A 12,835-nucleotide genomic window follows, 5' to 3' on the forward strand; every position below is an offset into this window, starting at 1 on the left:
TACCTTACTGAGCCTATAGAAAACACCATACCAGTGATAAGACCATTTAGTTGTTTTTGTCTTTTTCAGGGCTTCTCAACCCATTTGAAAAATAATCCAAATAATATCTTGTATACTGCTATTACAAAGACTTTCACTGGTAACCAAACACTCAAAGTTATGTCTAGCATTTACCATTTTTATTTACACTTTCTAAATTTTGTTTACTTGTTCACTGGCATAGGAATCTTTGCAAGGATTTTACATAATTGCTTCCTGCCCCATTTTCTAGTATTGTCCAAGACTACAGAGTGTCTCAACCCATTGAGGTTGTCTGAGACTACCGAGTGAGACACAGAAGACACCATTCTGCATTTTATCTCATTTTAAATAACTAAGTTCTTAGGAGTGGAAATTCTTTCTATTGTATGGTTGTATTAGGCCTAGCATAATGATTCTCAATGTAACTGAGGCCCATAGGTATTTCCATAGTATTAGCAATTATTTAAAACAAAATGTTCCATACTGAAAATATGCATCTCTAGTTAAATAACATCTTCATTAATTCTGTAGTCTTAAAATTATGGGTTTCCCTAAGCCATTCACAAGCAAAAACAAAAATACTCCACAACAACCCAAAATACTATCCTATTATTCCAGGCATAAATTACCACTTCCTTTTAAAAAAAATGTCAAATAGTTCATTTCCAGTGACTTGTTTCATGTTTCTGTGCAGTTTCTCATTATATCTAGTTCTGACACTGGAAAAACCTAGGTTCAGTCATAATACTGTACATGTAAACAATTTTGATGAAAATGTTCTTTGTGATACGAGCAGAAGTGTATAACATGCTGCAAATATGAAACTGGTAATGAACTTTGACTCCCCCAGGAAGACAATTCATGTAGTGAATCCTTACTATTCCATTCCAACATAGTGTAACCCTATATATCATAATTTATTTTTAGGCATACAATTTTCACAGGAAAAATTTGTTTTTACATTCAACTTACATTGCCTACAGAAAAGCCATATGCTTTACCTCAAAGTTTCAGGACCTATAAGATTTGGAAGCCATTCATTAAAATACAATGCAGTATTTGGATACTATGTTCTTCAGTTACAGCTTTTTAATTTCAAATTAAATTTCAAATTTCTTCTTATGCAATTGACAGCTTTTACAGAAAGAAAAAAAGACTAGAAGTCTTCTAGCCTTTTCTAGAAAAAGTCTAGGAAAAAGACCTGTCTTTACTGACTACTATATTTTGTGAAAAAATTCATTACTGAACTAACATCAAATTTTAATCCCAATGTACACAAACAACTCAATATCAGAGCTGTACTCCAAAAATGGAGCATAAATAAAAAACTCCAGCTCCCTGATGCAATAAAACTATAACATTAATCAATCTTAACAGACTTCTGCTTTTACCAAAGATTAAAATACTTAACCATAAGAAAGCAACGTGACTTTTTCAGAGAATTACTCAACTTACAATTTTGAGCAATAACATCAGCATTTAAATCCTAAACTATAGACAATTTTTTCATTCCTGTTAAATGCTGTATTTTTCTACCATTCAAATTACTTGATCCTTCATAAAAAAAAAAACAAACAACAACACTAGAGTTGTCATTCTTAACACTTTAACATATCTCCAAGAAGGACAAAAGTAGCATCATAGACCTGACATCACTTTTAACAAACCTCTTATAATCAATAAATGAAAGCCCAAATATTCAGATGAGTAAACAAACAGAAATGTGGAAAAATTTAATCCCTAGCTGGAGCACAGACTAACACTTAGAGCAAACTTTAAAAGCATTTGTTTCATTCTTTCAACTCTAACCTCTAAAACTGTACACTCCAGGAATCATAACAAACAAGACCCACTTCCCTAAAGAACATATAATTAGGAAAATGTGTAGGAGCCACAAGATGCCTTTATCAGGACAGAAATCAAGCAAAAGCTTGAATTTAGTTTTTGACAAACAAGAGAAAAGATTTGGAAACACTACTGTGGCCAAATAAAACAACAAAATACCATAACGCTACCTTCTCCATGAGAACAAAAGCATCAACCACCAACTTCACCCCACCCCCAAGCAGGCTGTTGCTCTCTCTAACCACATAGCCAATGCTGGAGACAATGTAATCCCACAGGGAAGACGGAAGGTCACAGATACACTGTGAAATCATCAAATTAGGTCCACATTTTAGAGATACACAGCAATACTTTCACCAACCAGGATTTTGTTTAGAACAAACAGGTGAAGTGTAGACATGTCCTGCTCTTCTCCTGAGTGCCCCTTCCCTGAATACATAGAGGGAGATCACAAGCATTCACTGTATCCCCAAATTAAGGACATGGCACTTATAACATGCAGCAGAATTCAAAACATGGCAAGGATGGCAACACTCAATGTAACACAGCAGGTGAGATTGTGTACTGTATACCAGTAGTAAATCTGTTATTATTCATCAGCTGTAGGTGGCTAGGAGGGTGTTATTTATTACAGTGACACACTTTGCAGCTGGCTAGCCACAATTAAGTATTATCCAGTGTGGTTGAAAGGGATGGCAACTATCATTCGTTATGATCCAGTGTAGCTTAGTGGGGCAAGGAGGCTGCTACCCAACAGTGCAACGCAATACTAGTAGGAAGGCAACTAACAAAACTCATCAAAGCTCAGGGAATGGTGAACAGAGTGGGGGCAGGAGAGAAGAGGAACTTCATCCCCTACCCTGAGGGATCGGGGGTCTTGCTAGCAAGATTGCAAAGCCTGCTTGCACCAAGCGCGACCTAGAGCGCTTCACGGCGACCCGGGACGGGAGACGGAGCCGCTCCGCTCCGGCTCCCGGCGCGGTGAGGGCAAGGGGCCTCCAGACGGCCTCGCTACGCGAAGGGCGCCGAGGTAGCGCAAGAAGACAGCGCTCAACTTCTCGCAACCGCAAGAGCAGAAGCCTTTGTCCGACCGCTCCCGGTCTGTGGCCGAGGGGACCCGGGGTCCGCGCCCGCGGCAGGATAAGCCGCGGCGGGGGAGAAGAAGGCAGGAGAGGGGCCTGTGCCCGCCGCAGGCCCCTCTCCCCGCCGGGCTCCGCTGCTCGCCAGCCCGCAGAGAGGGACTCCCGCGGGGCGGAGGGGACGAGCACTGACCCAGCACGGAGTCCCGACCGGTGCGCCCGAGCCGGAGAGAAGGGGAGGCGGGGGAGCGCCCAGCCCCGCCGGGCCGCCCGCCGCGGGGGTCCGCCGGGGCGCGGGGCCGCCCGCGGCGCGGGTCAGGGGGCCTCCTCCTGGGAGCCCACCTGGGGGGACCCCAGCCCCCCGGGGCTGGCGCCTCAGGGCCCTCCCCGGGCTGCCCGGGGAGGAGCCCTCGCTTCCCCGGAGCGGCGGCAGCGGGGCCGAGGGAGCGGGGCAGCGCGGCCGGCGCGCCGGCACCCCCAGAAACAGATCGCTCCCGGCGCGCCGCCGCGAACCCCCCGCACTTACCCTGTCACAACAGGCGCCATCTTCCACAAACTCTCGCCAAAACTCCTACTCTCGCGAGAGCGCCCCCTCTCCGCGCGAAGAGCGCGCGTGCGCGAGCCCGTGAGACACACGCGGAGCCGGGGGGCGCGGCGCGCGCCGCCCACTCACCGCCTGGGCTCTCCCCTCAGACACAACAGTGGCAGGCGTGGGAACCGGGCAGATCTCGCGAGAGCACGGCGGCAGCCCCGCCGCCTGACCGGCAGGTCTCGCGAGAGTCAAGCGAGGGGAGGGAAGGGGGATTCCCTCTGCCCGGCGTCTGCCTGTGAGTCTCGCTTCTGAGTCTTCCGAGGCGGCGGGGGAGGACTAGACCAATGCGGCGGGTTGGGGGGGAGGCCGGGCAGCGTTCCCAGGGAGCGGGGGAAGAAACCATTCGGGGCGGGGAGGGGAGAGGTCGTTGCCCGAGCGCGGCGCAGGGCCGCTGGCGGGCCCGCCCGGGGGGGGGGCTGCCTCGCCGGCCCGGGCCCCCGCGCCGGAGCTGCCGGTGGGGGAAGTGGCGGCCGCTTCCTCCTGCCCCGCGAGGAGCGGGCGAGGCGCCCGCGCGGGAAGCCCATGTCAGCCAGCCCGGGGGCCGCCCGCCTTGTGGTTTCCGTGGGCCGAACGCATGGGCAGCCCCGCAGGTTCCCCGGGGGCCGCGCGGCCGCCCCGCGCCGGCCGTTACAACCGCCCCGCCCCCTGCCGCGCGCCGCGGCCCCGAGGAGCCGCCGGGTTCCCCCCGGCTCCCGGGCCTGGCGCAGCCCGGGCGCCGCGTGTCACAAGCCTCGGCCGCCCCCGCCTGCCCCAGCTGGGCCCCGGCCCCAGGGACGGAGGGCCGCGGCCGCCCTCAGAGAGGGCGAGGGGCTGAGGGTGGTGGCTAGGGTCTGCAAGGCAGAACGTTTTCTCCCATATAGAATGAGTATTCTCTAAAAAACGTCAAGTTACTGTGAAAGTTTGGCCAATAACGTTTAACGCCGGCTCTGGCCAAAATCATTTAAATGATATGAAAACAAACGCACCTTGATAACTGTTGAGCAACGAGTTTTTCCTACCAAAGTTTTAAAGGAAGTCAAAACCACTGACTGGGGGGAACCCATATCATTGCTTTTGATAGCTGTATCCTCTACAAGTGCAGACCAAATATTTTTTTCGTTCCTGTTAGTTTAGTTTAAAAACTAGTTCATACAAAGCTCAAAAACCAATGGGAATTGGAAAAGCAGAAATTCTTTTCCAAACTGAATAAAAGTAACTCTAGGAGGCTGAGATCCAAAGGCACCATAATTAGAAAGATCTACTAGTTTTTTTTTAAATAAATAATATTTCACTTTTTTGAGAAATAAAGTGGCTTTAAATGAAAAGCATATTTTCATAATTTTGTTGTCTTTCACACCCAAAATGCCTAAGATATATTTGTTTAGTAAATACAAATTTTTGAGTCCACTAGACTCTGTTCGACCGATAAAATGACCCTTGTAATGACCTCTCAAATAGAATTCCTAAGATAGACATGGTAATGAGAAAGTATAAAATTATCTGGATATGGTCCAACATTTGACATTAAAGGAAAATCCGGATTTTGGATCCATTTCATAACATGACCATTTCAAGGTCAGGGTCTGATTGTCCAATAGAGCGCTATGTTTGAAAATTAACCCTTTTACATCAAGGATTCGATCCTGTCTCTTTATTCAGCTTCCTCTTCCTGTGTCCACTGTCATCAATCTAACTTCATATACAAAGACAATATTGTTTTGACAATTCACAAAGATTCCCGAAAGCTATGTCATTTTTATTACTTCACCTTAGTACCTCTGCTGTCTCCCAAATTAAGAAAAAAGATAACATTTTCTATAATTCCATTAATATGATTTGGGGGTTCTTTCTTAAATACTCTCCACTGCTAATATTAATTCACTGAAGAATAATGTCTCAGATGAGTAAACTCATGTTTTAAGAGATTGCTTGGCCACAAAGTTTGCTGTAACTCTGCTAACTGTACAAGCAACTATTGTTTGATATCATTAAGGGCATTTTTCCCATCATGATTTCCCCCTCCTCATCAGTTATAAAAGGATTTTGATTGGTTCCTCCGTAGGTGCACTTCTCATCGAAAGCACAATGCATACTGGAAATCCTCTGTATTGTTTGTGGAGAGCAAATCATAATCCCTTTGGAAATCTCTTCCTAAAAACATCTTTTTTTTTTTTTTTTTCCAAGGCTAAAGAATGATCTCAGCTCATGCTAATTCCATTCCATTAAGAATGGTTTCTGGATTTTTGCCATAGACTGTCTCTAGATGGTCATTTTCTGAGGCGCCTCTTTTAGTGTGTTTTGAATCAAACTGGAAAATCTAAAAATATAGCACACAATAAAATGCAGTGTCTAGACTTCTTTTAATATTTTACCAAGAAGACATTTTGATTAATAACAAAATTAATTGGATCCTGGAGAAAGTATATTATTTCGAAGAATTAATAATTACAAAAACTATTGTACTTCCTTCCATCTCTGACAGAGGCACATTATAAAACAAATAGCTATTGAATTTTTTTTTTCATTTTAATTATAAACAATCTGCAGTGCAAAAGGTCAGGAGTACTATTCAAGTCAAAGACAATAGCCTGAAATTATGTGAGTGTCTGGCAGAAGGAAAGATTAAAAAAACACTGTTTTTAACAGTGTTCGTGCACTGAATTTTCTTCTTGTTGCTTAAAGGGTTTATATCACATAGTACAGAGTGCTCAATTTCTGTTGACTTCAGTGGCAACCAAAAGCATCTAGTAACTCAAGGAACCAGGCCCCACTTACTGATCTGTAGTGAATGGTAAACACTACCAGAGTTGAGACATAAGAACAAATTTAAATACAAGGTCTGCATAATTTAAAATTTTGTATTTATTACACAAATCAGTGGTTGAACTGTTTAAAACTAAGTTATTTAAGCCCTGCCAAAGCCAGGGGAAGCGTTCTGAGTCAGGCTTATCATTTCCAAAATGATTTAGAGAAACACAGCTTGGAGGCACCTTTGAAGGACCTGATTTCAGCAAGTATTGAGTCTGTCCCATCTTTAAAGCTGATGCTTTGCTAAGTAACTCTGGTTGGGTACTCAGAATCATTAGTTGCCTTTGAAAACTGAAGGTGATTAAATAAGGAAATCTATTTTACTTTCATTTTGTAGACTCTGTGGGATGGGGTCACTTCCTCCTTTTTGGGGTTCACTAACACATACAGGTATGGACAGACCCAGGTCCTTCATATGGTTACCTCATTCTCTCAAGATCTGAAGGTGGAAGGAGGAGGAAAGACAGAAGGCATAGCAACTGACCCTCTATATGGCCAGGGAGGAGGTCTTTTGGCCCTGAGTTTTGCATATCAGATGGTAGAGAAGGAGCTGCCTGGCTGAGCCCAAGCAGCACAGCTCTGGAAAGAAAGGGCAGATGGGAACAGGGAACACTGGACACAGGCTGTAATAAAAGGATTCAAGATTTCAACAGCTTGTTCAATCAGTTTGGACCAAACTTTCTCCAGCTCGGTGCTGGCTCTGGGCTTGACCTAAGCTCATTCCTTTGGGCACAGCACTAGTTAACACTGCTATCTGGCTTCTAGTTTGGCAACTGCCTCATGTCTAGCTGACTTGGAGAAAGATTAGAGGACAACAGATCTGTCTGCATCCATTTGTATAACGTACCCTGTACCTATTATGTGCACAATGAGTCCCATCCCTAGCTGAGTCTTATAAAAGATGACTCATAATATGTCTTCTAAAATCCTAGCTATTTATAAAAGATAGTGACCTTAAAAAGCAACATAGGTAGTGGAACCACAGTTATCTGAATCTTTAGTTCATTTTAAGTAGTAGGTTTATCTCTAGATGTAGCAGTTTATATCTGGTGATATAAATCACACATTCTAGTAGTATGCATTATGATATAACCCTTCTGGAATTTTATAAGCACAGGATGTACAATGTGGTTTAACCGCGTCTAGGAAAGAAAATAAACAGGCAGTTGCCCACAGAGCGTATCTTACATCTGAACTTCTGTGTACGTGCCAACAAAAGTTATCACTTTACGTGCTAACTGGACAACTAGATGTCAGAAGTGCCTCTGCTGTTTGAAATGGAAGCTATTATTCAGCATAGCTCAGAGGATTTACAACATTGTCCTTAACATGATAATAATAAAGAGTAGGATAGTTAGCAGTCTTAAACAGGAGTGTTGTTAAATAGTTTTCACTTGTCTGGCATAATCTCAAAGAGGACAGTAGCACAAAGAAAAACCTTAATTTGTATCTTACTGCCTGTTAAGGCTTAATAATAATACGGTAGTTCCCAAAACCTACAGTCAGGTTTGTGGCTTACTCTGCTATACCTTGCACACAAGTACAATCCCTGCATAAAGAGTTTTTATAATCTAAAGGCAAGATGCAAGAAGTGAGTATAACAAACAATAGGAAGGAAGAGGGGGAGGGAAGATGAGGTTAACAGTAATAACATCATGTGGTTATGTAGGTTAACAATGCGAACAGCTTGATGACTGACTTCTGTAACCTTTTATTTTTAAATACTTTTTAAAGACACTCTACATTAGATTACATTTTGTTCTTCACCCTATCCCCCAAAAAGTATCTTCAATTATCTTCCATTAGATGAAGTTTTCTATGTTTGCATATAAACTACCCTGCATATCTCTTCTTAGCTTTCCTGGGCTCTTAAAAGAAACAGCTCTCCATCCCTGAACCTCTCTCATGCAGTGCTCCTCTCCACTGAGGCACAGAGGGATGCCTGTCCGACAGTTTTTGTGGTGCCGGACTGTTCTCCTAGCCCATCTCACTACACACAGCTCTCTTGCAGTGGTAGTCTGCAGTGGTGGCTGCTGCCCTCTGCTTCCTCATCCCCAGGGTGCTCCTACAGATATCAGGTATGAGAAGTCTTCAGTGAATCCATGAATCAGAGAGTAAGCGCGGATGCCTTCCAGGCTAGCAGGACCTGCCCACTACCCTACAGCGCTCCCAGGTGCCTCCGGCTCCCACGCCCTGGTGGGTGTTCACAAGCACAAACATTGGCAGAGCTGAAATTTGTAAGGCCCCACCTTCATGCTGCCGGGAGCACGGCTCCCGCATCGTTCTGACCTCGTGCCATGCTTAACGTGCATACCCGCCAAACCAGTTCTAAGATTAAACCACAACATACTGGATTACAAAGTGATTACTGAAAAGGACTACAGCAGGATAATCTATGTAAAAATCTCCTCCACTCTTCCAAAATGGACTAGAGAACATACTGTTTCTTTTTGATCGGTCTTCTCCACATAGAACTGACTTTGACGTAGCAGTAGAGTACAACAAAGGTAAATTCATCTGAGCTCACTGAAATCAAGAGAACAGGGAAGACTGAGCTGATCAGTTAAACTATGAATTGTTACAAATAATTAACAAAGCAAAAGGAAGAATTAAGGATTATAATATGGCTACAGATGTTTTATAGCTTTTATTCATATCTAAAAATGAATTGAATTTGCAATCGTTACCATTCTGAACCAATATGAAAACAGATGTCTTTATGCAGAAAAAGTATTTAACCAGAGGCACTGTCTCAGCTCTAATGCTTTCATGATGTATTTTAGTACACCGTTTACACTGACAGAAATTCTTACACCCAAGCCTGTAAGTCAATGACTTAGAGCGCATTTTTTCAGATAGTCTGCTCTCCTGTTCATTAGGCTCTTTGAAAAAATGCATGCGGACAAACTTCACCTTATTGGCTCTGCAAGTAAAATGTGCTTTTGGAAAAAGCCCCCAAATAATGAAAATTCATTTGATTTTACAAACACAAAAGAAACCCACACTCTTGATTATACCTATTTTTCTCCTGTATTTGGTGCTTAAGGGAATTTCAGACTAACTATAAAACGGTGCAAAAAAAGACCTCAGCAGCCTACTCTAAAAGAAAACCACAAACTGCACGTAATCCCTTGATAAAACTACCACTAAAAAACTATTTGACATTATAATCCAGCCCATTTTACTATGTACTAGGAAAGTCTAGGTCTCACTCATAACCACATCATGTAGAATGGGAGGAAACGTTGATTGAAACCCTTAACCTGTAATTCTACATATAAATATGCACACAGGAATTTTTCCAGTCGTGGCTTCAGAGTAGAGTTGGGAAATTAATTTTTTTCACAAAGAGTATAAAACTAGGTGCCCCTTAAACACTATTTTGAGGATTTAGTGATATTTAAACCTTGTGCTAGTCCTGTGAAGAAGTTAAACTAATTTTGTGTGTTTAGTGGCTTACAGAAACTGCTCATGTCCTCAAGCAGTGAAAATAATACTTGATTTTGATCTGTTTCTTTATTAAAAAAAAAAATTGAGAAAGTTATATGTTCCGTGAAGCTGTAGATTTTTTAGGGTACTCTAAACATATGGTCAAAGAACGTTTAATCCTAAAAAATAATTATCTTGTAATACTGCCAGCTTGGTGTCTATTTGGATTATTTATTTTGTCACGTGACAAATTTTAATTGTTGTGGGCTTACTCTCACTTTCATTTCATTCTCCCTCAGAACATCATTTTGAACCTTAGCTCTTCTGTAGCCCATTTTCCTTAATCCTCATCCTGAAAAAAGATTATTTCTGGTAGTAATTAATGAAAAGAAATTTCATACAAATTGCCTGGGAAAATTTCATTGCTCAGATCCAGGACATCTGACACTTGTGAATAAAATAACCTTTTGAATTTTTTTCCTTTCAGGGGATTGCAAGTGACTTTTTAATGCTAAAATTCATTAGTGCTTGGTTATCATATTGATGAGCTTTGTATAAATGAATGACTGACCAGATAAGTCATAACTAAGGTAATGAGCTTATAGTTGTTGTGGAGGTTACTGAAGACATGTCATTGATGCTAATTAATTAATTTTCAGTATAATTTCATTTATTGTCATACTTGCTTCAGAATTCAGTAAGAATCATCTCTTCTTTAGTCTTAACTATTGGTGTTTCATTTCTAATGGTGTAGACAGCTGTATCCTTTTCTAGAATTCTAGTTAGCCAACCACTCTTGTACTCATGGCTTCATTATCAGTTTGTTTTTCTGCTCATTACTGGCATTGACCTTGCCAAGAGCTAAGCACATGCATAATTTTACTCATGCGATTAGGCTCATTAAAGCTAATGGGATTAGTCAAGAAAGTAAAGCTACCTCTGTTTAAGTGTTTGTAGTTCGGGGCAGTGCTACTAGAAACAAGATCAGGAAACTCTGGGAGGAATTCAGACTAAACAATAATTTTCATTAAAACTCACATAAAGAGAAATTCAAACAATTTATGCCTGATGCTGCTGTGATAGGTGATGAACAATAGTTGCCATTGTTTTCAAGCAGGTTTCCAGGTACTTGGCTTTCGAGATCAGAGCTACAGATCCCCACAGAAAGGTTTTGTCTTCTGAATTTCCTTGATCTCTCATGCCTTTCAACTGTGTATTCCCCTTTCCCAGTTCCAAAGTGTGAAAGAGGTTTTTTATATTTTTTTTGTCAGGCCTGGCAAAATTCAGAGGTGGACAGGAATTTTCTAACATTGCTTTTTCTTCAGAAAATGATGGCTTGTCAAAACTGAAACTGGTTTCAGCAAACTTTACCAGGTCATTTCTCAAGTGCAGGGTGAAATTTCTGATGAAGGATAGTGAGAAATATACATTCCAGCCAAGAGCCTAGTGGCAGGGGCTGACTGTAAGGTGAGAGCTATGTCACGATGCTGGGAACTGGGAGACTTCAGTCCCTCCAGTAATATTTCATTAATGTGGAGAGTTTGCGAGAGACGCACCCACAACAGGTTTCATTCACACAGAATGAGGGAGGTTGCTCAAAATTAAACAAAGTAAAGATATCCATGGTCTCGGAGAAATGGCCAGACAGTTTTGGCATGGGCTTATCTGTTTAAGTTTTTATTTGGGGGGGGGGGGGGAACCTTCAAGAAATAATGCTTTTATTTCAATATAGAGTGGGGAAAAAATCTCAAAACATTGTGTGGAGAAGGAAATCCATTGCCTTCCCAGTCACTTCTGTCCTGCCTTTGTACCTTCCATAATTTTACGTCTGAGCACTGCAAGCCTGCCTTCTGAAAGCCTCACAAAAGCGTTACGGCAGGCAGAAACACAATACTTAGAGTGCAGCTGTTTTCCAGCCCCCTTTCTTTGGTACCCGTCTCCGCTAAGAGAGGGGTGGCAGGGAGCTGTTATTCCATCTCTGCTTCCTTCTCCAAGGAAGTTAGGGAACTGGACCTTCATGACAATTTTATGGGCGTTTGTACCACGGGCAAAACATACAGTGGATGTGTATAGATCCAATTTTGAACAAGCTATTATTTCGATTAGTCACTTTGACCCCTGATGAGATGCCTCATATACGCAAATTATAAAAAGGCTGGCCTCTCACTTATAAAACCAAATACCAACTGCTTTGCTATCATTCTGAAGCAATAAATCTCCCATAGCCTTGGAAAAAACATCAGTTGTGGACTTTCACCCATTTTATACCTTTCTTTCAAAACAAACATTTATTTTGATCCCTGATAAAAATGTATAAATGACAATGAAAAGGCATGGTAGCTGCTCTTTGTAGTTAATACTGACTCCTCTGCCTTGTTTTTTTCAGGGTAGAGGTTAAAAAAACAGAAAATCCACCACTACCAATTCCAATATTTGGGGGTGGGGGATATTTTCGAGTATTACTCATTGTACTCGCTCATTTTTTTTTCTAGGAAAGTAACTGAACTATGCCCCAAGGCACACAATTTTATTAACGTTGGAAAGAGCCATGTGGTGTTCATACAGTGTTTAATCTTGATGAAATCTCAGCAGCCAAGGTTTTATGATTAATGGCAGAGGAGGAACACTCAAGTGACAGTTAGGGTTTTGCCAGTTTGTACTGTATATACAGCTGTTGCTGCATAGGGGAGGGAAATGTAGGGTCTGGCTGTCTGTTCCAGACAAAAAGAAATGGCACATGCTATTACTTCCAGATCATTGCAGCCCCTGCACCACCATCTGCTGGGGGTCAGAGCAGTTGTCCGAGTCGGCGTCAGTCATGCACAAACTCAATGCTGTCCGCGGTGCAGCACCCAGCAGTACATATTTACGAGAACAATAACGCAGACCTGCTCCCTGGACAGGGGCCTCACAATGCTCCGCCACGGTCCCGACAAAGGGACGCAACGAGAGGGGTATGCATTACAAAGGCAGTTCTTGGGGATCACAGCTTTGCGATTTCAGGCCCTAACACAAACTGAAGGGAAGAAAAACTGTCACCAGTAAGCTCAAACCTCACGATCGTTGTGTTTGTATTTGGTGT

General features: G+C 42.7%; 1 protein-coding gene and 1 long non-coding RNA gene across 2 annotated transcripts in view; one reads left to right on the plus strand and one right to left on the minus strand.

Moving 5' to 3' along the window:
• The window catches only part of RBPJ (recombination signal binding protein for immunoglobulin kappa J region), a 63,509-nt gene extending 60,017 nt beyond the window's left edge, over positions 1–3,492 (minus strand). Inside the window, exon 1 of the mRNA XM_067298158.1 lies at positions 3,472–3,492. Coding sequence (XP_067154259.1) covers positions 3,472–3,491 — 20 coding nt within the window. The 5' untranslated portion in view covers position 3,492. The remainder of the gene's footprint in view (positions 1–3,471) is intronic.
• A 170-nt stretch (positions 3,493–3,662) lies between these two features.
• The window catches only part of LOC136992202 (uncharacterized), a 54,888-nt gene continuing 45,715 nt past the window's right edge, over positions 3,663–12,835 (plus strand). The window contains exon 1 of the long non-coding RNA XR_010884286.1: positions 3,663–3,772. This is a non-coding gene — a long non-coding RNA (uncharacterized lncRNA). The remainder of the gene's footprint in view (positions 3,773–12,835) is intronic.

This window comes from Apteryx mantelli, chromosome 5 (assembly GCF_036417845.1).
Source record: "Apteryx mantelli isolate bAptMan1 chromosome 5, bAptMan1.hap1, whole genome shotgun sequence".
NCBI classification, from domain to species: Eukaryota; Metazoa; Chordata; class Aves; order Apterygiformes; family Apterygidae; genus Apteryx; species Apteryx mantelli.